Here is a 23,358-nt window from a genome sequence, read left to right on the forward strand (position 1 = left end):
TCAGATCATGTGGCACCAAAGCCCACATGCTAGTGGGCATCACCAATAGCCACAACTTCCCTGGGCCGGGACCCAGTTCATGGAGCTGAGTCTAAAATGGTGAATCAGGACAGATGAATGCAAAGTCTTCTACCCGGGTACTAATGGGAGACAGTGAGTAATGGGGTACAAAAACTGGGGTTTCGGGGCTCCCCCATACAGTCCAAGTGTTGGGGAACAGGAGTTGAACCCAAAGTCACGAATGGTCTCGAAAGAATTTGTAAACTTGGGCCTTCTCTAAATCAGGAGGCAAAGATTTGTTATTACATCATTGACCAGCCCGGGAAAAGGCGAGTTTTACCCTTTAGCAAGGGAAAGACCCCCTCCCCCAGGAAGATGCCATTAAGGGGGAAGGCTGCCATCAAGGCCATGAAGTAGCCAGTGGGGAGTTGGGCTGCTTTGTTAGTGGACTCACCCCAAAAAGTTAGCAAGGAAGTGGGATCCGGACAGGTTCTTTTAGAGGAGAAAAATAACCTCTGGGGTCAATTGCCATCAATACTTGGCTTTCTGATTGATTCCCTAAGTGTGGGGTCGGGATCATTTGGTCATGCAAAGAATTCCACGAGGAATTACAGAATAATCCTGCCGGTGGTCCTCCCTTCAACTCGGTGGGGCCCGTGAAGGCCCCTTAAACTCCACTGGAATTCCACACAAGCCTTCTCCGGTGAACGCCCCTCCCCTCGGACCTCCGAGGCCTGGCTGCCAGCGGGGAGCTGGCCCTTTGCGAGGTCTCATTCGCCCCTCTGTGGGACGTGAAGGCCAGCACGCTGGGGCCTCCGGCTGCGCTGAGAGCGGGCAGGGCTGCTGGCCCCCATCAGACGGCCCCGGGAGTCGGATTTTGGGAACAGAGCCGCGGTCCGCCGGCCCCGGGGCAGCGGGCGCGGCAGAGGCGGCCCCCGGCAGCGGGCGCAGCGGGCGGGGCACAGGCGGCCCCGGGGCAGCGGGCGCCGCAGAGGCGGAACGGGAGGCCTCGGGATGTCCGAGTTTGCGTTTCTTGGCTAAGAAGCCCTGGGGGAAGGAAACTGCGGAACGCTCCATCCCCGGGAGCCGCCAGCGCTGCCACGATTCGGCGGATGACCGGCAGGTGGCGGTGTCCCCGAGCACTCGGCCCTCGATGCAGCTGGGACGGGATCTGACTACCCCAGAGGGCTCTGGGGCACAGGCCTAAGCTCATGAACCATGAACTGCCCAGTTGAGGAGAAGGCTGAATATCTGAGGTCCAACCACTATTGGGGGAGGGGGAGTCAGAAGTTAGCACTAAGGAAAAGAAGGGGGAACAAAAGACTGGAAGTACCGAAGCGTTCAAGAAGAGTCAGAGACCTTGAATATCAAGAGATGAGTCTGTAGGAAAAACAGTAACAACGGAAGGAAGGTGCCTCCAGGTTGAGTAAATTAGTTCATTTATGAATAGATGCAAAAAGCAATGGCAATGGATCTCAGGTGCAGCCGAGAGTGGCCTGTCTTGCAAATCTGAGCTTGACCATACGGGATAGATGGATATTCAATAATAGAGTGAAAAAAGTGAGGAAGGAGGGTCTAGGACAAAGCTTTGGAGAACCCTATGATGGGGGTGGCTCTTCCCAAAGGCAGCGGCAAAAACAGGAAGGGGCAAAGTGGGGAAACTGGCGCATAAGAGGTAAGGCTGACCAAGGACAGGCTCGCTGACAGCCAGGCCCGGGATCCTGGCAGGATTAAGGTGGGAACCACATGAAGGAAGAGACCCCACTGACTCCTCCGCTGCTGCCTTAAGGACCCCCGGGACCTTGCCCTCCAACTTGTGCAATTTGTCCTACTCAATGGGAGCCCAGGGAAAACCAGGAATTGGTTTTCTATGCCTTTCTCCAGTGCTTAGATAAGGTCTTAATATATTTTTCCATCCACTCACCCATTCATCCATCCATCCACCCACCTGTCTATCCACTCCCCCATTCATTCACTTATTCACCCGGCCATCCTGACCATCCCTTCTCCCATCCACCCCCCATCTCCCCATCCCTCCATCCCTCCATTCATCCATCCCTCCATTCATCCTATCCACCCCCCATCCCCCCTCCCTCCCTCCATTCAGCTGGCCATCCTTTCCTTAGGAAGTCAGTGAGGGAGAGCATTTCCGTCCCCAGCCCCCCACCGGCCCTGCCAATGAGCCGACTCTCGGGCCGGGAGTTGCCCACAGACGGCAAGATCCGCTCGCCCCACCTCCCCTCGGCTCGGGCGTGCTCCCCTCCCGCGCCCGGGGACAGCCCGGCAGGGCAGCACTGAGCCCCTGAAGTCGGGCCTCCGGTTCCACTGCTACAGGAGAGGGGAAGAGGGGACAGGGGAAGAGAGGGAGAGGGAGAGAGGGAGGGGGGAGAGGGAGGGGGGAGAGGGACCCCAAACTCGGGCTTCGGTCCCGGTACTTCAGGGGAGCCCCAAGTCGGCCTTCCAGGCCCCGGGGCCGTTGGGGCGGGGGCTGCAGAGAGCCTGGCCGGAGCCCCCCCGCCCTTGCCACGGCAGAGGGTCCATCCTCCCTCCCCCCAACACCTCCCCAACCCGCCAGCTCCTCTCGCCCGCGCCCCGCCTCGGCCAAGCTGCCCCTCCCCTCATCCAAGGACAGCGGGGGGCGGGGGAGGGGTGGTCACTGCGGCAGGAGCCGGGCGGGGGCGGGGCCAGAGCGGCCGGCCCCGCAGGGAAGGGGGGGCAGAGCCCCCGCCCCGCCCCCCGCGCGCTCCCGCGAGCTTGAGCGCGCGTTGCCATGGTGGCGCAGCGTCCGTAGTCCGAGCTCCGCGGGCGAGCCGGGCCGAGGCAGCGGAGAGCTGACGGCCGGCCGGCCGGTCTGGGGGCGGCCAGCCTCCCGCACCCCGCCGCCAGCCCGGCACGGTCTCGGTCCCCGCCGCCAGGAGCACCATCCTCGGGGCCCGAGCCCCCCGCCCTGCCGGAGGGCGGCCCAGGGGCGCACGCGGAGCCCCGCCGCCATGGACGCCGAGCTGGCCGCGCCGCTGCAGCGGCAGCTCTACGGGCGCCAGGGGGACGAAGAGGAGGACGAAGAGCTGGACTTCTACGACTTCGAGCCGCTGCCGGCGCTGCTGGAGGACGAGGTGAGGCCCCGGCGGGGGGAGGCTGCGGCCCGCCTGAACCTGGCCTCTGTCCTCCCCGAGTCCCGGCGCGGGGAGGCTGGGAAGGGCAGGGAGGAGAGCGGGGTGCCCCCCCCCCCCGCGCCCCAGAGCCTGCGGCAGCCACAGCTCGCGAGGGCCGGCCCGGAATCCTCCCCGCGCCTCCCAGCCCGGGAGGGCAGGGCCCGGGCTCTGCCGAGTTCCGGCCGGCAGGTTGGGGTCTGGAGCCCCGGGGACGGCGGCCTGCTGCCCCAGCCCCTGCCCGGGCGGAACCCAGCCATCCCGGCTGCTGCCAGCCACCGCCCCCCCAGGCTGCCGAGCCCGGCCGGAACCCCGACCTCCTGGCCTCTCCCCCAGTCTCAGCCTGAGCAAAGCCGAGGAAACCCTCGGGGACCCCCACCCCAGCCAGTGGGATTGGACCCGAGCTCCTGCCCTTGAAACCTTGGGGGAAGTCCTGGTTCCTGGGTCAGACACCTCCCACCCCGGCAGGAGCCCTTCTGCAGCCCCAGCCACGGGGCTGGCCCTGACCCAAATCTTCTCCTTTAAACCCCCAGCCAGGTCTGCAAGTCTTGGTGATGAGGTGGGGGGGGACCCCGGCCCAGGGCTGTGGCCGAGCACAGGGGGGCTGGGCTTTGCCAGCTGGGCATCCCATCAAAGCAGGCTCAGCCTGGGAGTGGGGCTGGACCACTGAGGGCCCCTGGAGCCGGGGCTGGACCATTGAGGGCCCCTGGAGCCGGGGCTGGACCATTGAAGGTCCCTGGAGCTGGAGCTGGACCATTGAGGGTCCCTGGGAGTGGGGCTGAATAGTTGGTGGCCCCTGGAGCCGGGGCTGGACCATTGAGGGTCCCTGGAGCCGGGGCTGGACCATTGAGGGTCCCTGGGAGTGGGGCTGAATAGTTGGTGGCCCCTGGAGCTGGGGCTGGACCATTGAGGGTCCCTGGGAGTGAGGCTGGACCACTGAGGGTCCCTGGGAGCCAGGGCTGAATACTTGATCGCCTCTGGAGCCGGGGCTGGACCACTGAGGGCCCCTGGAGCCGGGGCTGGACCACTAAAGGCCTCCTTGCCAACTTCCCCAGTCTCTGCTTTTCCCAAGCCTGTCTGCTGGAAGCCTGGAGAGCCCCGGCTTCCTTGTCTGCAGGAGTCTGAAGCTGCTTTCACAGCAGCTTCCGAGGGGAGGTGGGCCAGACGGTCCCTGGGGCACCTTCCTGCTCCCAGGTCCCAGAGGACCACAGGCCCCAGTCTCTTGGCAGAGAGCTAATAAAGCTGCCCCTGGGACCCCGAGCCCTTAAAGAGAGTCTCCCTACTTGGTTGGCAAATGGGGCACAGTGTGTTTCAGGGAAGGCCTGTTGACTTGGGAGGAGGGCTGGCACTCTGCAACAAGCTTACGTAAGGCCTGGCTGCTCTGGCCAGGGGAGCAGGTACCCAGAGGCCCCTTGGCCCAGCCTCAGATTAATTCAGTTGGTGGGTTAGGACTCTCCTGTACTTGGAGGGTCTGAGAAATGTCCCCGGACCCCCGGGCCCTTATTCCCTGAGGGAGTGCAGGGGCAGCCCTTCGCCCAGACACCCTCCTCCCGAGGACTTTGCCAGTGTGGGCCATTGGGATCTCCTAAGAGAGACCCCAGGACGAGGGGAAGGACATAGAGAAAAAAAGCATCGTTCCCTGCTGGGGTCTCCAGCCCACGGGCCGATTTCGCCGCCCAGACCACTCTTGCCGTGCCCAGGACTGTCTGATCCCTGTGGGACCTCAGTCTGGTGAGGGGGAGGGGCGGGCAAACCTTCAGCAAGCACCCCAGGGGTGGAGTGTCAGGGAATCGAGCCATGGGGAGCCTCCAGGAGGCGGCGGGCAGAACTGCCTCCCCAGGGAAAAGCTTCAGGGAGGGGTCTCTCTGAAAGGACTGACAAGGTCAGGCGCCCTCCCTGGGGACCAGACGCCCCTACAGGTGACGGGTTTCCTGACCTTCTCCAAGAGTCCGGAAACCGGACTGACCGTGTTCCTGTCCCAGATTTAACAAAGCATCGTTGAAATGGAAGAGAGAGTGTGTGGGAAGAGGGCCGGAGTGCGGCCTCGAGGGCAGCGAGAGGAGCTGCTTAGTCTCCGGGCTCCCCGGGCACCCTCAGCTCCGAGCCTCTTGTCTGGGGACTCAGAAGCCCGGCTGCCAGAGCAGCGCTGTCCCTTGAGTAAGAAGGGGAGCTTGCTGGGAGTCTCCATCCCCGCCCTGGCAGACCTCCCGGAGGCTTGTTGGACTGAGTTTCCAGTCCCGCCCCAGGGCAAGGATAAAGGAAGAAAGGCTGGATCCCCTTTTAACAGACCAATGGCCAAACTGGAGTCCCGTGCACCCCCAAGAGGCTGCTCATGGTGAAAAGGACAAAAGGCTCCAGATGGACCCCTGGGCTGGGCTTGCTCTGAGTGAGAGCTCTTCCCCGACTCTGACTCCAGCCCTGCCTCTGTCTGGCCAGGGGCCTTGTCCTCCTCTCCGGATGGGGGCGTGACTTGGCAGGCCCTTATCTGGGGCCCCCTGACCTCTGGGAAGAGATTAGGGGGAGGGTTCCAGCCTTTCTTCCTGAAGTCCCTGCTCTGATCCTGGGCTTTTTAGGATTTAATTCAGAAACAAAGCATTGGTGGTGGAGGATGCTCGCCCCTTGAGCTGGCTGTCACCCACAGGTGTCCGGATTCACGGCGACCGCCCATCTGCTCACGGTTAACATCCCGCCTGCCCGTGGCCCTGCCGCTCCACTTCTCATTCTCCCCTGACCCCCCCTTACCAGCCGACGGCTCCTTAGCCGGCTCCCGACTCTTTGACCGTTAGTGGACCGCGGGTTCCGTCCCAGGCCCTCCTCTCCTCTCTTTGGACCCAGTGGATTTAATCGCCTCCCTTCCACAGATGTTCTCAGTTCTAGGTGTCTGGCCCCAGGCTGTGCTGGCTCTCGGAGCTCGCCTTCCAGAGTCGGGGAGTGGCCGTTCAGCAGCCATGTCCATCCCGGGGGGCCCCGGTGGAGCTCCTCGCCCCTCCCCTAACACTCGTCCCTCCTGAGCTCCCGACCGAGGAGACGCCCGGACTCCTGGCTCTCATCTCCCACGTCCAGTATGGGGCTGGGACCTGTCCGTTTCACACAGAATCTCCTGCATGTCGTCGTCATTGTTGTCATCATCATCATCATCATCATCATCATCGTCATCATCATCATCACAGGCTTTTCTAGAGCACTTTCAGGTTCACTACATGCCCTTCAATTGCTGCCTAATGTGATCCTCACGGCAGCCCTGGGATTGAAGTTATCCCCATTCAACAGATGAGAACACTGAGGCAGATGGAGAGGTCAAGAGACCTGCCCAAGCTCACAAAGCTCCTTTGGGCCCAGATTTGAACTCCAGTGTTCCAATGTGCGTTCGCCCTCCCTCGACGGTGCATCACCCCCAGCCAGGGCAGGCCTTCATTGCCCCACCCTCAGAGCTGCACCCCCCCACCCCCCTTGGATCCATACCCTGTTCTTATAACAGATCTGAGCAGGGGCCCGGCTCCATGACACGGCCCAGCCCCCCGTGCCCGCTCACCTCGCTGCCCACCCCCGCATCCTCACTGCAGTGGCCTTCCTCTCCCAGGACGTGCCACCCCTTCCTCCCATCCCGTGCCGTGCCATTAAACAGCTCTCAAGGGCACGGAGTCTTTCTTGCCTCTCTTTTATCCTGGACACATAGGAGGCACTTTGGGGTTTTGAGTTGTTTCATTTGTGTCCAAGTCACTGGGACCTCACTGAGGTTTTCTCAGAAAAGAGAGTTGCGTGCTTGGCCATTTCCTCCTTCTGCTCATTTTATGATAAGGAAACTGAGGCAAACAGGGTGAGGTGAGTGGCCCAAGTTCACGCAGCAAGTGTCTAGTGCAGATTTGAACTCATGGCCTTAGGACTCTGGGGCCAGCACTCTATTGAGTGGGCCACTGAGCGGCTCCAGGCACTCAGTATTTATTGAATCAAACTGGCGATCTTCCATCTCAGTGTAAGTCTCACTTTTTTTTTGCCAGTTCTTAACCTTCGAGCCTCCCTCCTGAGGCCGTTCTGTCCAGGTTGGGTCTGTCCCTTGGTCATTTGGAGCCTCCCTCCTGAGGCCGTTCTGTCCAGGTTGGGTCTGTCCCTTGGTCATTTGGAGCCTCCCTCCTGAGGCCGTTCTGTCCAGGTTGGGTCTGTCCCTCAGTTGTTTGTCTATTAACTCTCCATCTAAATGGGAGCCTCTGGAGGACAGGGGCCGTCCTTCGCCTCGTTCGCTTGTTTGTCTTTGACCCCTCTGGATCATTAAACCCTTGAGCCTACGGGATGGTCCTGGAAGGATAATAGTCCTCGTGACCACTGTTTGGGGTGTGCAAGGCCAAGCTTTATTTTAAGGCACCCTGCTCTTTTTCTTGTTGAGGGTTCTTCTAAATGTCATCTCTGAGCTAGAGATGCAGGAGGGCCGTGGGGAACAACGCCCGTTTGACCATCTCCTCCTCTAGAGTAGAAACGCTTCGATATTAGAATGTCCAATTAGATAAAACTCTTTCTGGCAGCCGTGTCTGGACCCCAGAGAACAACCTTAGTGTTTTGTTGCTGACACATCCTGCTTGGCTTTCCTTCCTCCCGTTCTTCCCCTCTCCAGTCCCTTCTTCACGCCGTCCTCCAGAGGCTGTTTTGATAGCACACCCTCGACCTATCACTCTCCCCCTCATTAATCCCACTGGGTCCCTATTGCCTTTTGGAGCCAATGTGGACTCTTCTAATTGCATTAAGGCCCTTCCCAGCTGCAGCTAGGATTTCTCAGACATTGCTGCCCCCTCTATACTCTTTGGCCCAACCACGGAGACCTTCTGCCTCTTCCTCCCATGTTTCACTGTGTCTCTTTAGTCTCCACGCTTGGGATGCACTCCCCTTGCACTCCCCTCCACATCTTGGATCTCTCCTTTCTGTCAAGATTTAGTTCAGCCACCAGCTCTTCCAGGAAGCCTTCTGGGATCCCCCTTGCTGCTGGTGATTCCTCTTCCCTTCACGCTGTTTGTGTCTGGGAGATTCTGCCATGAATGTGTCTTTTCCCTGGCGTAGTGGGCAGAGGAGAACGGTTTGTTCCCACACCCATGAGAGGAGCTGAAGCTGTGGAAGCACTTGTCCAAGGCACCAGAGCCATCCGGTGCTTTCTGGGCCATCTCCAGTCCTCCTGACTCGGGCTTTGCCCCTGGACTTCGGGGTCTCAGGGGAAAGAGAGAAGCCCGTGGCCTTGTTCAGCTCTGCCCCACGGAGACCCACTCCACATTCAAGTCAAGACATCACTTGTGGCGTTATTGATCCTCCGAAAACGGACAAACTAGGCTGAAATCCCCGAGGCCAAACTGCTGAGTCCAGCCCAGGGCTCAGGCCCTTGGAGACCGGGATAGGACCCCAACCTTGTTATCTGTGAAGTTGATAGCGACCCAATTGATGCTTCAAAGGGCAGATTCCCACTGGTGGAGAAGGTACTCGCTTTGGAGTGGGGAAGACCTGGATTGCAGCCCCTACCCGACCCTGCAAGCTGTTTAACCTGGAGAAGTCATTTCATTTCTCTTTGCCTCAGTTTCCTCATGTAGAAAATAGGGGAGTTGAGTTAGATGCCATTCATGCTTCCCACACATGCCATTTTCTCATGAGCCTGTGCTGCTTCGATCCAAGTCATCAATCGAGTCCAGAGGCCGGGGGCCAGGGCGCCTGAGACACTCCTTCCTTCCTTCCTTCTTTGGTCTGGGCCATTGAACCCTTCCAGGAGCCCCCTAATTGTTCTCTCATTTGGCCCTAAACTCCATCATCGCCATAAGACGGGCTTGAGGAATTTCCCGGAAATCTCGGGGAGTGCTGGCTACCGGGGCCCTCCAGGCTGGTTGGCCTGTCAGTAAGGGGGCCCAGGTGCATCCGGCCCAGAGTTTCTTCCCAGCAAAGGCCTGCTGGCTCTGTGTGATCCCTGCTGCCTTTTAGCTTCACTGACCAGCCCTTTAATAAGACACTCCAGAAGTCTTTCAGCAATCTCCCTGGCCTGTGGTTTGGAGGTCTCGCTCCCCCATCTCCTTCCCCTCCCTCCTCAGGATCCCTTGGTGACCTCTGATGGGACTCCTCAGCCCCCCCAATCACTGGTCCCCAGGCCAGTGATCTGACACCATCCAGAGCAAGGCAGCCACTTGGTTGATGCTCATAGATCTCAGCCAAGCCTGTGAAAAGCACGTTCTTTCCCCCTGACAGGACCCCCCCCCCCATGGTAGGAGTACAAGCTCTGGCCATGAGGACATTATCCTGCTGTGGTACTGGTACTGGCCCCATTCTGTGCCAGTGGGGGGGGGACTTTCTGACAAGTCTGTGACCCACCCACTGAGGCTCCCGGTCGCTGGGTTGCCCCAGGAGCGGGGAGAGAATGAGGGGGATGGTCAGGGCAAGCAGCTGGCTTATGTTGTATTTCAGAAGAATGCTCTAAGCTCCATTCTCAAGATTTTTAATGATAATCTTACTGTATTTGTTGTGTAATTTCATTAAAATCCAAGGATTAAAATCCAAGGGTTTTTTTGTAGGTTTTGTTTTTGTTTTTGTTTTTGTTTTTGTTTTTTTGTGTGTGTGTGTGTGGCAAGCCCTAGATTTTTCCAAGGAGGCGAGTCTGAGGGAGGTGCAGAATCTTGGCTTTCCAAGGTCAAAGCAAACTTCCTAGACATCGGTCTCGGGGGCTGGTCATCCGTCTGCCTGTGCCCCGATTTGTTTCCGCGCCCCGTGCGACGGAGTGAGTTTTGAATCCCTGTCTTGGCAGGAGAATGTATCGCTCGCTGACATCCTGTCCCTGCGGGACAGCTGCCTCACGGAGCAAGACATCTGGGCGGTGTGCTTGGAGTGCAGCCGTTCCCTGAGGAGCATCGCCCATTCTGCCATCTTCCAGACACTGTGCATCACCCCAGACACGCTGGCCTTCAACACCAATGGCAACGTGTGCTTCATGGAACAGCTCAGCGGTGAGTGCCAGAACCTCCCAGAACCCCAATCTGCTGACCGTGTGCCCACCGCCCTGGGGGCCCCAAACTACGGGTTGCAGCTGTGTTTGCAATTCTACAGAAGAACATCATTTCTTAATGAAGGCAATTAAAATCGAAACCCAGTTAGTTTGAAAACTAGATCTAGATAAGTCACAATAATTTTGTCCCAGCAAAAGTTTCCAAGAGAGCAAACCCATTTTGCTGGACTTGTGAAAACTGTTTTGTTGGGGGAACGGAGCTCTGAGCTTGCCTTACGCTTGGCTGGGGCAGGGGACTGGTCTTTCCTTGGCCATTGGAGAGCAGGTACTGCCCTGCTTTGACTATGGCAGCACGCGTTCTGCTGGGGCTGGAATCCACACCCCAAACCCAGGCAGGGGTGGAGCGGGACTCTCTTCCCCAGCCCGCTCAGTGCTTCTCCCGTCTGCCCACTGATTCTCCTAGCTCAGTGAATGCAAGCAAGTTTTCCATGTAGAGTGGAAGCTCTGCTCCCAGCAGCCTCCATGTCCAAGGGAAATCTACTGCTGGGCCAGCCTAGGAGCGGTTTCTCCTCTCCTCCAGGGAGACAGGCTTTGAGCATCTGGGGGCCAGAGGGAAACGACATTAACTGCCTGGGGTGATGCAGATGGGGCAGGAGTTCTGGGGAGGAGCAAGCTGAAGGAGGTTTCTGCGGAGGCCTTAGGAACTGCAGAAGAAAGGGATCCCTTTGGGCTCTGCCCAGTGGGATGAGTCAGGCCTTCCGGATCCAGCTCTCTACATGTATCTTGGGGCCTCCTGAGTCTTCAGAAGAAGCTCCATTTGTCCTAGAGCCACAAAACCCACCTCGGGCCACTGCTACCACTCATTGCCTGGGCGGAAGGGAGTTGGCCATGTGGTTGAGGTGCGCTTGAGAGCGGAGGTCATTTATTTCTCCGTCTCTCTTCCTTCCCCAAGATGATCCTGAAGGTGCCTTCGTTCCTCCAGAGTTCGACATAACAGGGAATACTTTTGAGGTAAGTAAAGGCTGGGGCTTTCACCAGATGCTGACTTTCTCTTCTGGGGCTTTCACCAAATGTAAGCTTTCTCTTCTGTGATTTTTGTCAAGCCCTTGATTTAGTTAATCAGAGTAAAGCCCTCCCCACCCCATTTCTGCCCTCTGTTTAGCCTCTCCAATCTATCCTTTCTGTGGCTCATTTGTCCATGATTGCTTGCCTGTTGACCCTTCCCCCCCCCCAATTAGATGATGAGCTCCTTGAGGGAACATGGTAGGTGCTTAATAAGTGCGCGTTTCCTTTCTCTCCGTTACTCTGTTCCTAGGAGTGAATCTGCAGCCAGCTTCAGAGGTTGGCCAGCTTTTGTGAAACTTGTGAAAGTGTTTCGACTCCTGGACTCCAGAAACATCACGGGTTTTCCTCAAAAACATTTTATTTGGGCAGGAAGGGAAAAGGGGTATCTGAGCTTAACTAATTAACTGATCCTTTTACAAATAAACTTAATATGAATACATTATTAAGGAATAAATAGAAATAAAGTTAACTAATTAGCTGATAACCCCCAGCTTTAGAGTGAGAAAATGGAGAAGCGTGCCATGGTGACTGACAATGCTCACTTCCATTGATCTGTGAACTGTCGGGACATAAGATGGCTCATGCTGACAGGATTTTAGCGACTGTGAAGACTGAGGGAGGCCAAGAGAGAAAAGGATGGGTGGCCGGGGGAAACTTGTGTAGCATGTCCAGCCGAGTGAATGAGATCATGCTCAGGATGCTGACCTCCCCCTTTAGATTATCGGGGAGAACAAAATGTAGAAATGGAAGGAAGCTTCAGTGGTGGAAACAGTGCTGGAGAGGCAGTGGGTGGCCCTGCCCTGTGTTGGAGGATGCTAGGGTAGGGAAGGAAAGCTGGAGCAGGGGGAAGGCACATGGCCCCAGAGTGAAGCAGCAGAGACCCCCCAGGAGCCAAGGAACAGGCTGCTGGGTGGTGTGTCCTGCTGGGAGCCCACAAGTGGTGATAGGGAGACATTGAGGTTTATTGAGCAGGAGTGGCCTAATCAAGTCCACACTTTGGGAAAATCATTTATACATACATGTGTGGGGAACGTATGCATGTATAGGGGGATGTGAAGGCAGAAATAAAGCTTGTCGACAGATTGGAGAATGTGGGGGCATGAGAGGTGCAGAAAGGGATACCAAGTTCAGGGATGTGGGGGATGGAGAAAGCTGGGAGGACCCTCACCTTCTGTTTATCAACCCAGCCCTAAGGCCCTGTTTTTAAAGGGGCAAAGATTCATCTCGGAGCTGGCTGCTGAGATGATGGGAGCCTTAGAAAGGTACATTCATGTTCAACCTTGGGAAGTTGATTTCTGAATATCCTCTCTTTGTATCCTAGCATTTAGCATGGTTCATAGGACACAGCAGGTGCTTCAAAATGCTTGTTGACTGCCTGACCTCAAAGCAACCATTCCTGCTTTGCTTCTGGTTATCAAAAGCCCTCTCATAAGCAGTGAGGGTATCATCTCACTGCCTCTTGTGGAGGATTTTCCTGAATTTACTACTGCTACCAAGTTCAGCCTTCTTCCTTACAGATAATTGGGAATCTATAGGCCCCAAAAGATCATGATTCTCAGCAAGCTCTCAACACAAGAAAAAAGAATGGGGGAGAGTGGTTATGGCTGGGATAGGAATGGGAATCTTACAGACAGGGTGACATTTCCCTCTGGACTAAACAAAAATAACTTTAATATTTTCATTTGAAGAATAGATTCCTTCATTTGGTGATATTATTGTCGGCAGCTGTTGCTGAAATAAATCTGGTTATTTCTGCAGTGGATATAATTACGTTATTGAAATAAAAAGATTTCTCCATATGCTCTTTTGGCATAAATGTGGTATGGAGACAGAGATTCATTTAAGCATTTTGAAATTTTATGATGTAGCATTTGTCATCATTTCCTAGAAGTTCGTATTTTTCTTTTCTTTCTTTTATAAATTCAACTTTATTTTCATTTCCCAATTCTTTCCTTTCTATCACCCATTGAGAAAGCAAGAAAAACAAAAGTATCCCAAGTATATGATCAGGCAAAACAAATTCTTGTATTAGCCATATTGAGAGAGCTATAAAGAAATGATTCCTCAGTCTGTGTTCTGAGTTCATCAGCTCTCCATCTGGAGGTGGGCAGCATGTTTCATCATTAATACTTTGGAATTGTGGCTGCTCACTGAGCTGATCCAAGTTCTTAAGTCTTTACAGTATTCTTGCTCCTGTATAAATTATTCTTCTACTTCTCATCCCTTCAATTTGCATCAGATGATAAAAGTTTTTCCATGGTTCTCTCAAATGATCCTCTTCATGAATTCTCACAGTACATGAATATTACATCGCCTTCATTTATCACAATTTGTTCAGCCATTCTCTAACTGATCAATGTTTCCTTAATTCTGAATTCTTTGCCACCCCAAAAAGAGCTTCTGTTGATATTTTGTACATATGGGTTCTCTTCCTCTTCCTTTGATCCCTTTGGGAAAATGGCCTAGTTACGGCATCACTGAGTTAGAAGAGAAAAAAAATTTAGTAATTTTTTGAAGGAGGGTAGGACTTAGTTTCGAACTTCTTTCCAGAATGGTTGGACCAGTTCACAGCTTCACCAACAGTACATTATTTTCCCACGTCATCTCCAGCTTTTTAATTTGTCAGTCAATATGACAGGTACAAAGTGATATCTCAGAGTTTTAATTTGTATTTCTCTTAAGTATAAATGATCTAGAGTATTTTTAAATATGGCTCATTTTAGTTTGGATTTCTTCCTCTGAAAATTGTCTGTCATATCTTGTAACCACTTATCAATTGATGAATGGCTTTTATGCATTTGACTCAGTTACTCATAGATACTAGAAATAAATATTTATCAGGGAAATTTGCTACAAATAAATAAGTGGTGAATGGCTCTAATTCTTATACATTTGACTCAGTTACTTTTGTATACTAGAAATAAAACATTTATCAGAGAAACTTGCTACAAATATTTCCCCCAGTTTTCTGCTTCAAAGTTTAACTTCATTGGTCTTTTTGAAAAAATTTAATTTTATATAATCAAAAATGGTCGTTTTGTGCTCTATGAATCTCTCTCTTGTTTAGTAATGAGCTCTTTCCTTTCTACAGATGTGCCAGATGGTTTCCTCCATGTTCCTTTAATTTGCTTGTGACGGCACCATTTGGTTCTAAATCCTGCAATTTGACTTGCTAACAGTCTAAGACATTGGTTTGCACCCAGTTTCTACCCAGATGGCTTTCCAGTTTTCCAATTTTGTTAAATAGTGAATTCTTACCCCAGTAGCTGCAATTTGAGGGTTTCTCCGACACCAGGCCACTGTGCTTTTCAACATCTGCATGTTGTGTAGCTAATCTAGTCTACAGATCACCCTCTTTATTTCTAACCCAGCACACGTTTGTTTTGACAGTTATAGTTCTTTAGTATAGTTTGCAATCTGGTACTGCTAAGCTGACTTCTTTCCTTTGTTCTTTAACTCCTTTGATATTCTTGACCATTTATTCCTCCAGATGAATTTTGTTTTTTAAATGATTTCTCTGGTCATGCTTTGTTCATTACATAGTTCTCTCCCTACTTTCCTTATGTATCACTCTCAACATGGAAGACAGCCAGACCATATGGAAAAGCCTTCTGATGGTGGGAATCAGGCTGCTTGTTGACATCAGTATTTGGAGGCAAAATTGGTGGGAGCAGGTGCCTATTTTTTCTATAATCCCTAAAATCATCTGTTTGGAAATGATGGCAGGGCAGAGAAGCTAAGGTGTGTCTATCCTTGAAGTCACTTTTGTTATCCATGAGCCTGTAAGTCATTCTGCAGATGACTGCTTTATAGCCCTCTTGCTTTTTGGAGTATCGCTGGTAGTTGCTGTGGAGAAGATGCTTGTTCTCTTTCCACTGATACATCTTCCTTCTTGATACATGGGAATGAAATATCCTGAAAGAATTTCTTCTGTATAATACCAGGTTTGCCTGCTTTTTCCCTCTGGGCTTTGGGTTCCTCATTTTTCAAATAAAGGTCACCCTCAAAGATCACCTTCAGCTCTACTGGTCTGGAATAGATTTTAGGAAAGTTAATTTTTGTTTTGCTGGGGAGAAGAGGGAAAAATACAGAAAATTCTCCAGACAGAAGGTCCTTTCTGGTGGTGCCCTGAGTTCACGAGAAGCTTGCTAATGAAGGCACAGCAGCAGCTAGGCTTATCATGTGGACTGTTTCAAAAAGAAATATTTATCCCCTTCCCTTCACACAAGAGTGTCTTTGGGGGTTCTGAACATCTTTTCATGAGACTAAGGAGAATATCACAGTAACTCAGGACCAGCACTTCTCAAAACACGTCTTTTGGAGGAAGAAAATATGAGCAGCCCTGAGACAGATGCATCCTAGGGCTGAGTTGGCACATTGAGTTCTGTGATGTCTGGCATCCTTAGAGCCAGGACTGTGTGGGAGGAGAACTCATGTTTAATGGACAGGTGGCCTGGTTAACTTAAATATGTACAAGGCTACCTAATAGTTCTGTCTTCCTGATACCTTGGGAATTTGGAGGATTTTGTCATATTATGGCAAATGTTGAAAATTTTCCATTCTGCTGCTGCTTAGTGATTCCACAGGTGGGAGGGAGCTTCTTTGTTGCTTCTAGAACTTCTTCCTTACCAAGTTCTTCTTGAATATGAGATCACTGATGTATCCCTGACAGTGACAGAAGATTGGTAGGTAAAAGAGTGAGGAGCAAGAAAGGATCAGACTAGATGACTGCTGAGGTTTCCAGCCCTAAATCTTAGGTTCTGTAACCCCATACCTGGTGCTGCCCATGGAAGCCAAAACTGCAGCAAGAGGCACCACAGAGCACCCTCACCATCAAGCATGAAGTGAAGCCTCAAGGAAATGAGAACAAGCTGCATCCTGGAGCTTCTGGAGGAGGCACCATGGAGAGCAACCTCACCAATGTAACTAGAGGTATAAGAAAGGCAGCACCATGGAGAGCGATCCAGTCCATAAATGTTAGGCAGACAATGGTCCATCATGGGGCTTCTGGAGGAGACACCATAAAGAGCACTCTCACTAATGTATCTAGAGGTGCGGGGGAGAGCAATCCAATCCATAAATGTGAGGCAAGGGCAGCACCATGGAGAACACCCTCACCAATGTAACTGGAGAAGCAGGAGAAGCAGCACCATGGAGAACAACCTCACTAATGTAAGTAGAGATACAGGAGAAGCGGCACCTTGGAGAGCAACCTCATCCATAAATGTAAGACATTATGGGCCATCCTGGAGCTTCTGGAGGAGGCACTATGGAGAGCAACCTCATTAATGGAACTAGAGGTGCAGGAGAAGCAGCACCATGGAGAGCGATCCAATCATAAATGTGAGACTGGGCAGCACTCTCATCCAGAGACCTGAGGCAAATAATGGGCTATCAAGATGCTTCTGGAGAAGGCACCATGGAGAGCACCTTGGAGAACAACCTCACCAAAGGAACTGGAAATACAGGAGAGGAGGCGTCTTAGAGAACAGCATGACAGAGCTAGTAGAGGAAGCACACCAAAGAGCAACTCAGAGCTGAGGGAAGGAATGTTTGGAATAGTAAAGGCAAACTCGTCTATTTGGATTGTGTGAAAATCTCTGTAGGGTCTAAACTCTACAACCAGAGCCCGTCTAATCCAATACTCTCCTTCCCTCCCATTTTACAGATGAGAAAATTGAGTGAATGACATTGAAGGTTAGGTAAATCGAGAGAAAAGTTTTCAGTAGTGTGGCCAAAATTTGAATTCATCTTCAGACTCCCCAAATGCTGTGGCTTCTTCTACAGCACATTTAGAGGGAAGGGAGAGAAAGGAATAAGCATTAATTGAGTATCTCTTATGTACTAGACATTGTAATAAGGCCTTTTTTACAAACATTATCTCATTTCATCTTTGGGAACATGTCCTATTTTGAAAGGTGCCTTTTTCAGAATGTTTTATTTGAGTTTTTTTTTACCCTTCAGTCCTTTAATAAAATTCCCTTTGATTTCTCAAACTGTGCAGGTGCTTGCATGCCAGATGATGCCTCTGAGCCAGAGCACTGGAAGCCCACCCAAGGGACGTCCTCCATGCTCTCGGCATGAGTTTGAACCTTCATCCTTGGGGGCTGGAATGAATGACTGGCAGGAGAGCAGCTCTGAAATTTCTCTCCATTTCTCTTCTTCCTTACCAGCCATGTACACGCCCACTTTGCAACATTTTGCAAGCAAAATGCCTGCCCCCATCATTCACAGCATTCCCCCAATAGTTACTTGTAGAGGGAGGGTGGGTCTGTATGGATGCCAGCTCAAGGAAAAGCTACCTCACTGGGATTGCCCGGCTAGGTCAGTAGAAACATCACTGGGCAAGCTTGATTCTGGCCCCACTGTGACAGCCTGAGCCATTCGTCTTGTGGAGAGTCACAGCAAGGATTCAAGGGAAGGATGCTTCCTTCCGTGTGTTCCTTTAGAAAGAAAGCCATGTCTCCGAGGTGGGGACATTGCTGAGCCAAGGTCTTGGAGAATCCTATCAACATGATGGAACACAAAGAAGCTGCTCATTGTCCCCATTGGCTCTAAGCAATCAGTCAGCATTTACTCAGTGCCTCCCTTGTGTCAGAAGCTATTCTCAGACCTACACCAAACATCACATGGTATTGCTGCAGTAAATTTGGGGTGTTTCTGTCGGCCCCACTACTTTTGCTTTCTGCTCACTCCATGATTGGGGTACCACTCACTCTCTGACTTGTATAAGCCAAAATCCCAAAGAGAAAAGGAGAGTTGGGCATTCTGGCCTGAAAACACACTCTGCTATTTTGGGGAGAGAAGCTGGGGAGTGGGCTCTTCCTTCCCGGGAAACTAAACAGCTTTGCCTGCAGCACCTACGTCTGGACTGTTGGATTTACCGGTTCACCTCACCCCCATCTCGAGCGCCTATTTCACTATTCAGTCTCATGATCGCCTTTCACAAGACCTAAGTCACCTCATTCCATGGCTGACTGGCATTTCACTACCACCACGCTCTCTTCTCCAGCCCATTCCTCACACAGTTGCCAAAGAAAGGTCTGGCCACATTGCTCCCTCACTCATGAAGCCCCTATGACTCCCTATTACCCATAAGAGTGAATATAAAATCCTCTGCTTGCCATAAAAAGCCCATGATAATCAGGCTCCAGCTGGTCCCTTCACACAGTGTACATGCTGTGCCATCTGCCACAACTATATCTTTGCCCAGGCAGTGAATCCCACCTGTGCCTGAAATGGCCTCCCTCCTCACGTCTCCCTCTTAGAACACCTGCTTCCTTCAAGCATTTGGCTCATGTCAGCTCCCAGACAAAGCCAAACTGAACCTGCCAGAGATGTGATTCTGGTTTTCTCTTGTACCTACAGACATCTCACCTGAAAAAATGGAAAGTCCTTGAGGGCGGAGGCCATTTTGTTTTGGGCTTTGAGTCTTCAGTGCGTGGCCTAGAGTAGGCACTTATGAAGTTCTAGCTGGCCCCTCTCCTGGCCCTTCCCGGCCCCTCCTGGCCCCTCTCCTCACTTGTGTAAGGCACGGCTATTCCCCATTCCAAAGGTCTGTGGAATTTGTATGGCATCCATCCTCCATTCAGATGCACCTTACATTGTAACTGGTACCACTCCAAGCCAAAAGCCCAAATTGAAAGAGGTCCTTTTTAAAGAAAGATTCCCTTTTAAAATCAGGGCAAAGCTATGGGCCTCTCTTCAACATCCTCCCAGGGAGTGTAGTAAGTGCTTGAGAAGTCAAAGGGTGCCAGAGCCCAGACCCAGTCTGCCGGGTCTCCCTCAGCTGTCTCGGCCCCTCGTTTCTGCATCCGTAGAGCTCTGCGTTCTGTCAGAGTCTTAATTTGATGCAAGTCCAGGAGAGGGCAAAGGAGGAAATAATGGCTGGCCTCCAATGACTTGTCCAATGACAAGAAAGTGGATCTTGCTCCTTCTCCTTCAGCATTATTGACATTGCTTCACGGTCCCTCTTCCTGAAGACAGAGCCCCTACAGCAGAGGGAACCTGGCAGTCAGGAAAGGCTCTGGATAGAGACTGGTACCAGATGCCCAGCAGGGAGAGTCTTTTTGTGCAGAAAAATGGCTTTCCCTATCCTAATCAGGGCTAGCACAGCTGACCCATGGGAATTAAAGGGAAAAGTAGGTGGTATAAAGATATAGAACAAAATGAAGAAAATGTCCTTGTGCCCAAATTCTGGGGCTTCCACAGTACAGTGCACTCTTCATAGAATTGCTTGCTCTGAGATTGGGCACCATCTTGCCAGATGGTTGATCTGGCACATATCCCACTGCAGCATGGCAACCACTCTTCCCCCATCAACACATGCATCTACTGAGAGGATATTGTGAGTAAGGCCTTGGCAAAACCTGGCTGGTTCTCCTTCACTCCCCCTCACAGCATATTTTACCAAGAAAATTGAGCTCATGATCTGTGATACCTTCTCTCCAAGACTGTAATTCAGATACTCTTAACTAGGCCTGCCCCCTCTTACATCCCCTGGGCCATTTGGGGAGAGAAAGGGGTCCCTTTTACCAACACTCAACCCTCAACCCTCTGCTTGTTCCCCCCAACCTTTCCATCTTCTCCAAGATGATCTTCCTTGCCCACTTTCCCCTTTACTCTGCAGTTTCTCCTTATCCATTGGCTTCTTCCCTGATGCATGCGAACATGCCCCAGTGTTCCTCACTATTTAGAAAACTCCTTCCCTTGATCCTGACCACCTTTCAGATTTTCATTCTCTTATCTCTCCTTTTCCCAGATTCTTAGGGGAAAAAGCAGCCCATCCCCATCTCCGTTTTCCTATCTCCATTAATTCCTCAACCTTTTACTGTCTGACTTGCTACTCCACAACTCTAGTTCCACCTCTCAAGATCTCCTTATTCAAACTTTAATTAGCTTTAGGACCTCCTTCTTGATTTAGCTAAAATGTTGTACGTTCTCCACCCCAACTCTAACTTTCCATTTTTTCATTCCCCCTAACTCCTCTCTTACTTCCTCTCCCCATCTGACCTCTCCTCAGCTTCTTAGTCTGGGTCCTTATTCATATCCCATCCCTTAATGTGGAGGACTGTTCCCCAAGGATCTTTTTGACCTTCTTTGTCCTTTACACTTGGTGACTTCATCATGTTCCAGGTGCTAGCATTGATACAGATACACAAAGCTCTGTGATTTCCTCCACGGTCCCCTTTCGGGTACCTCTCTGACTTACTAAATAAATCCGAGGGAGTTGCCTGCAGCACCTAGAGCTAAAGTAGCCTGCCCAGATTGCAAAAAAAGAAGAAGCAAAAAACCCTGGATTATCAAGCTTTTGCCCTTTCTACCATACAATCCAAATTCTGGAAGTCAGTGTCTCCTCACCTCCAGGACTTTCCCTTCTTTACTCAGTGAGCTCAATGGCTGCCTCAAAATCTCCCTCTTTTCCCCAAATTCTCTCTTTTCACTTAAGGGATTTCAGTAAATATATTGATGCTCCCTCAGCCTCCCAATTCTTCAGCTTGTTTCACATGAGCTGTTCCTTCACTTTCCTACTTTAGCTCTAACCCTAACCCTAACCCATAAATGCACCACTTTCCCGTTGAAGAACTCTGAAAATGCCTTATCTGCTGTCCTCTGCTGACTTATCATTCCTACCTTGGCATTTCCAAGCTTTGTCTCTCATAACACCCCGACTTTCAAAATCTTGACCCCTCAATTCTCTCCCAAGTTGTTGCCCCTGCACTAACCACTCTCTCTTCCTTTCCCCACCTTCACCACCTCCTTATGTCTTGGCAGGCCCCAGCCTTGGATCACTGCCATCGTTTGCCCCTAGACACACATTGCTGAATGACGATGGAGAAAATCACATAACCATCCTTACCAGATCCGCTATAGCTTTATGTTACACAACCACAAGTGGGCCTTCAGTACTGCTAGATAACCCATCTATCCCTCCCTAATTAATTCACTCTCCAGCTCTCCACAGTGACTCTTCCAAACCCTTTCATTCTTCCTCAGATTTCCTGTGTTTTCTTCCCCCACTGTCTTCAGCTAAGAACCTTGTTCTTATTTTCTGAGGTCACTGACAGAACTTTCTCTCCTCCTCCTCTTCATCTCAGATACCTTCTGTTCCTTTCTCTTCCTTTGCATCCCGGTTTTACACAATAAGTTGGCCCTTCTTGACAAGGCTTAAACTTCTACCTGCACACTTAAACCCATTCCATCTCATTTTCCCCAGCAGATTGCCCCTCCACTCCAGTCTCTCACTTATCTTTCCTCTCTCTGTTGGCTGCTTCTCTATTGTCCACAAACATGCCCTTTGTCTCCTCCTTCTGCAAAAACCCCTCATTTATCCACATTTCCTCCATTATGTGGCTATCTACAACAGGTGCCTTCACTTCCTCTCCTCTCACTCTTCTTTTTTGGGTTCATCTATTGTTTATTGAAATAGAACAGTCAAGGTTGTACAAATAGCTCTTTAGAACATAAAACTAAATGTTTTTGTCCATAATAATTAATTACATTCAGCATTTAGCAGTACAAAAGTGTTCTGCATTTACATGATACAAGTTCCATATAATATCATGATTAAATAACGGTAATGACAATAATTAATGTTGTGAGATCCATCTTGTTCAGACTGCTGTGTTTCCCGCACAGCCTCTCACTCTTTTCTTAACTCTACAACTTGGGTTCAACTAGAACTGCTCTTTCTGGAGACATAAATAATCTCTATTTGCCAGACCCAAAGGCCTTTCCTCAATTCTCATTTTCCTTGACCTCTGTAGTCTTTGACACTTTGTTGGACATCCTCCTCTTCTTGCTGCTCTCTGTTGTTCTCTCCTATCTGACTCTTCCTCAGTTCTCTCTTTGACACTTTGTTGGACATCCTCCTCTTCTTGTTGCTCTCTTCTGTTCTCTCCTATCCGACTCTTCTTCAGTCCCCTCTTTGACACTTTGTTGGACATCCTCCTCTTCTTGCTGCTCTCTGTTGTTCTCTCCTATCTGACTCTTCTTCAGTCCCCTTTTTGACACTTTGTTGGACATCCTCCTCTTCTTGCTGCTCTCTGTTGTTCTCTCCTATCTGACTCTTCTTCAGTCCCCTTTTTGACACTTTGTTGGACATCCTCCTCTTCTTGCTGCTCTCTGTTGTTCTCTCCTATCTGACTCTTCTTCAGTTCCCTCTTTGACACTTTGTTGGACATCCTCCTCTTCTTGCTGCTCTCTGTTGTTCTCTCCTATCTGACTCTTCTTCAGTCCCCTTTTTGACACTTTGTTGGACATCCTCCTCTTCTTGCTGCTCTCTGTTGTTCTCTCCTATCTGACTCTTCCTCAGTTCCCTCTTTGAGTCTTTATTGGACATCCTCCTCTTCTTGCTGCTCTCTGTTGTTCTCTCCTATCCGACTCTTCTTCAGTCCCCTTTTTGACACTTTGTTGGACATCCTCCTCTTCTTGCTGCTCTCTGTTGTTCTCTCCTATCTGACTCTTCCTCAGTTCCCTCTTTGACACTTTGTTGGACATCCTCCTCTTCTTGCTGCTCTCTGTTGTTCTCTCCTATCTGACTCTTCTTCAGTTCCCTCTTTGACACTTTGTTGGACATCCTCCTCTTCTTGCTGCTCTCTGTTGTTCTCTCCTATCTGACTCTTCTTCAGTCCCCTTTTTGACACTTTGTTGGACATCCTCCTCTTCTTGCTGCTCTCTGTTGTTCTCTCCTATCTGACTCTTCCTCAGTTCCCTCTTTGACACTTTGTTGGATATCCTCCTCTTCTTGCTGCTCTCTGTTGTTCTCTCCTATCTGACTCTTCCTCAGTTCCCTCTTTGAGTCTTTATTGGACATCCTCCTCTTCTTGCTGCTCTCTGTTGTTCTCTCCTATCTGACTCTTCCACAGTTCCCTTTGCTGGTTCTTCATCCAGAGCACATGTCCTAGTTTTGGGTACCCCACAGGGCTCTGTCCTGAACCCTCTTCTCTTCTCCCTCTTTTTTCACTTGATGATCTCATCAGCTTCTAGAGATTGGGTGATCACCTTTATATTGATAATTCTTAAATCGACACATCTGGGTCTGAGCTCTTGGCCAACTCCAGGCATGGGTGCAAAGACGGGACTTTGGAGAGCCGGGTTGCCAGGAGGAGCAGGGAGGGGACATGGATGTGTTGCTTAGCAGGGAAGTGATATGGTTAGACTTTTGCTTTAGGAAGACTTGAACAG

The 23,358-nt window shown here is 51.2% G+C and overlaps 1 protein-coding gene across 1 annotated transcript in view; it reads left to right on the forward strand.

Annotated features, from left to right (window-relative positions):
- The first annotated feature begins 2,796 nt into the window (after window positions 1-2,796).
- Window positions 2,797-23,358, forward strand: part of KNDC1 (kinase non-catalytic C-lobe domain containing 1) — a 70,271-nt gene continuing 49,709 nt past the window's right edge. The window contains 3 exon segments of the mRNA XM_074297218.1: window positions 2,797-3,113; window positions 9,910-10,108; window positions 11,060-11,118. Coding sequence (XP_074153319.1) covers window positions 2,991-3,113; window positions 9,910-10,108; window positions 11,060-11,118 — 381 coding nt within the window. The 5' untranslated portion in view covers window positions 2,797-2,990.

The sequence above is a fragment of the Sminthopsis crassicaudata genome, chromosome 2, assembly GCF_048593235.1.
Source record: "Sminthopsis crassicaudata isolate SCR6 chromosome 2, ASM4859323v1, whole genome shotgun sequence".
Classification (NCBI taxonomy): domain Eukaryota; kingdom Metazoa; phylum Chordata; class Mammalia; order Dasyuromorphia; family Dasyuridae; genus Sminthopsis; species Sminthopsis crassicaudata.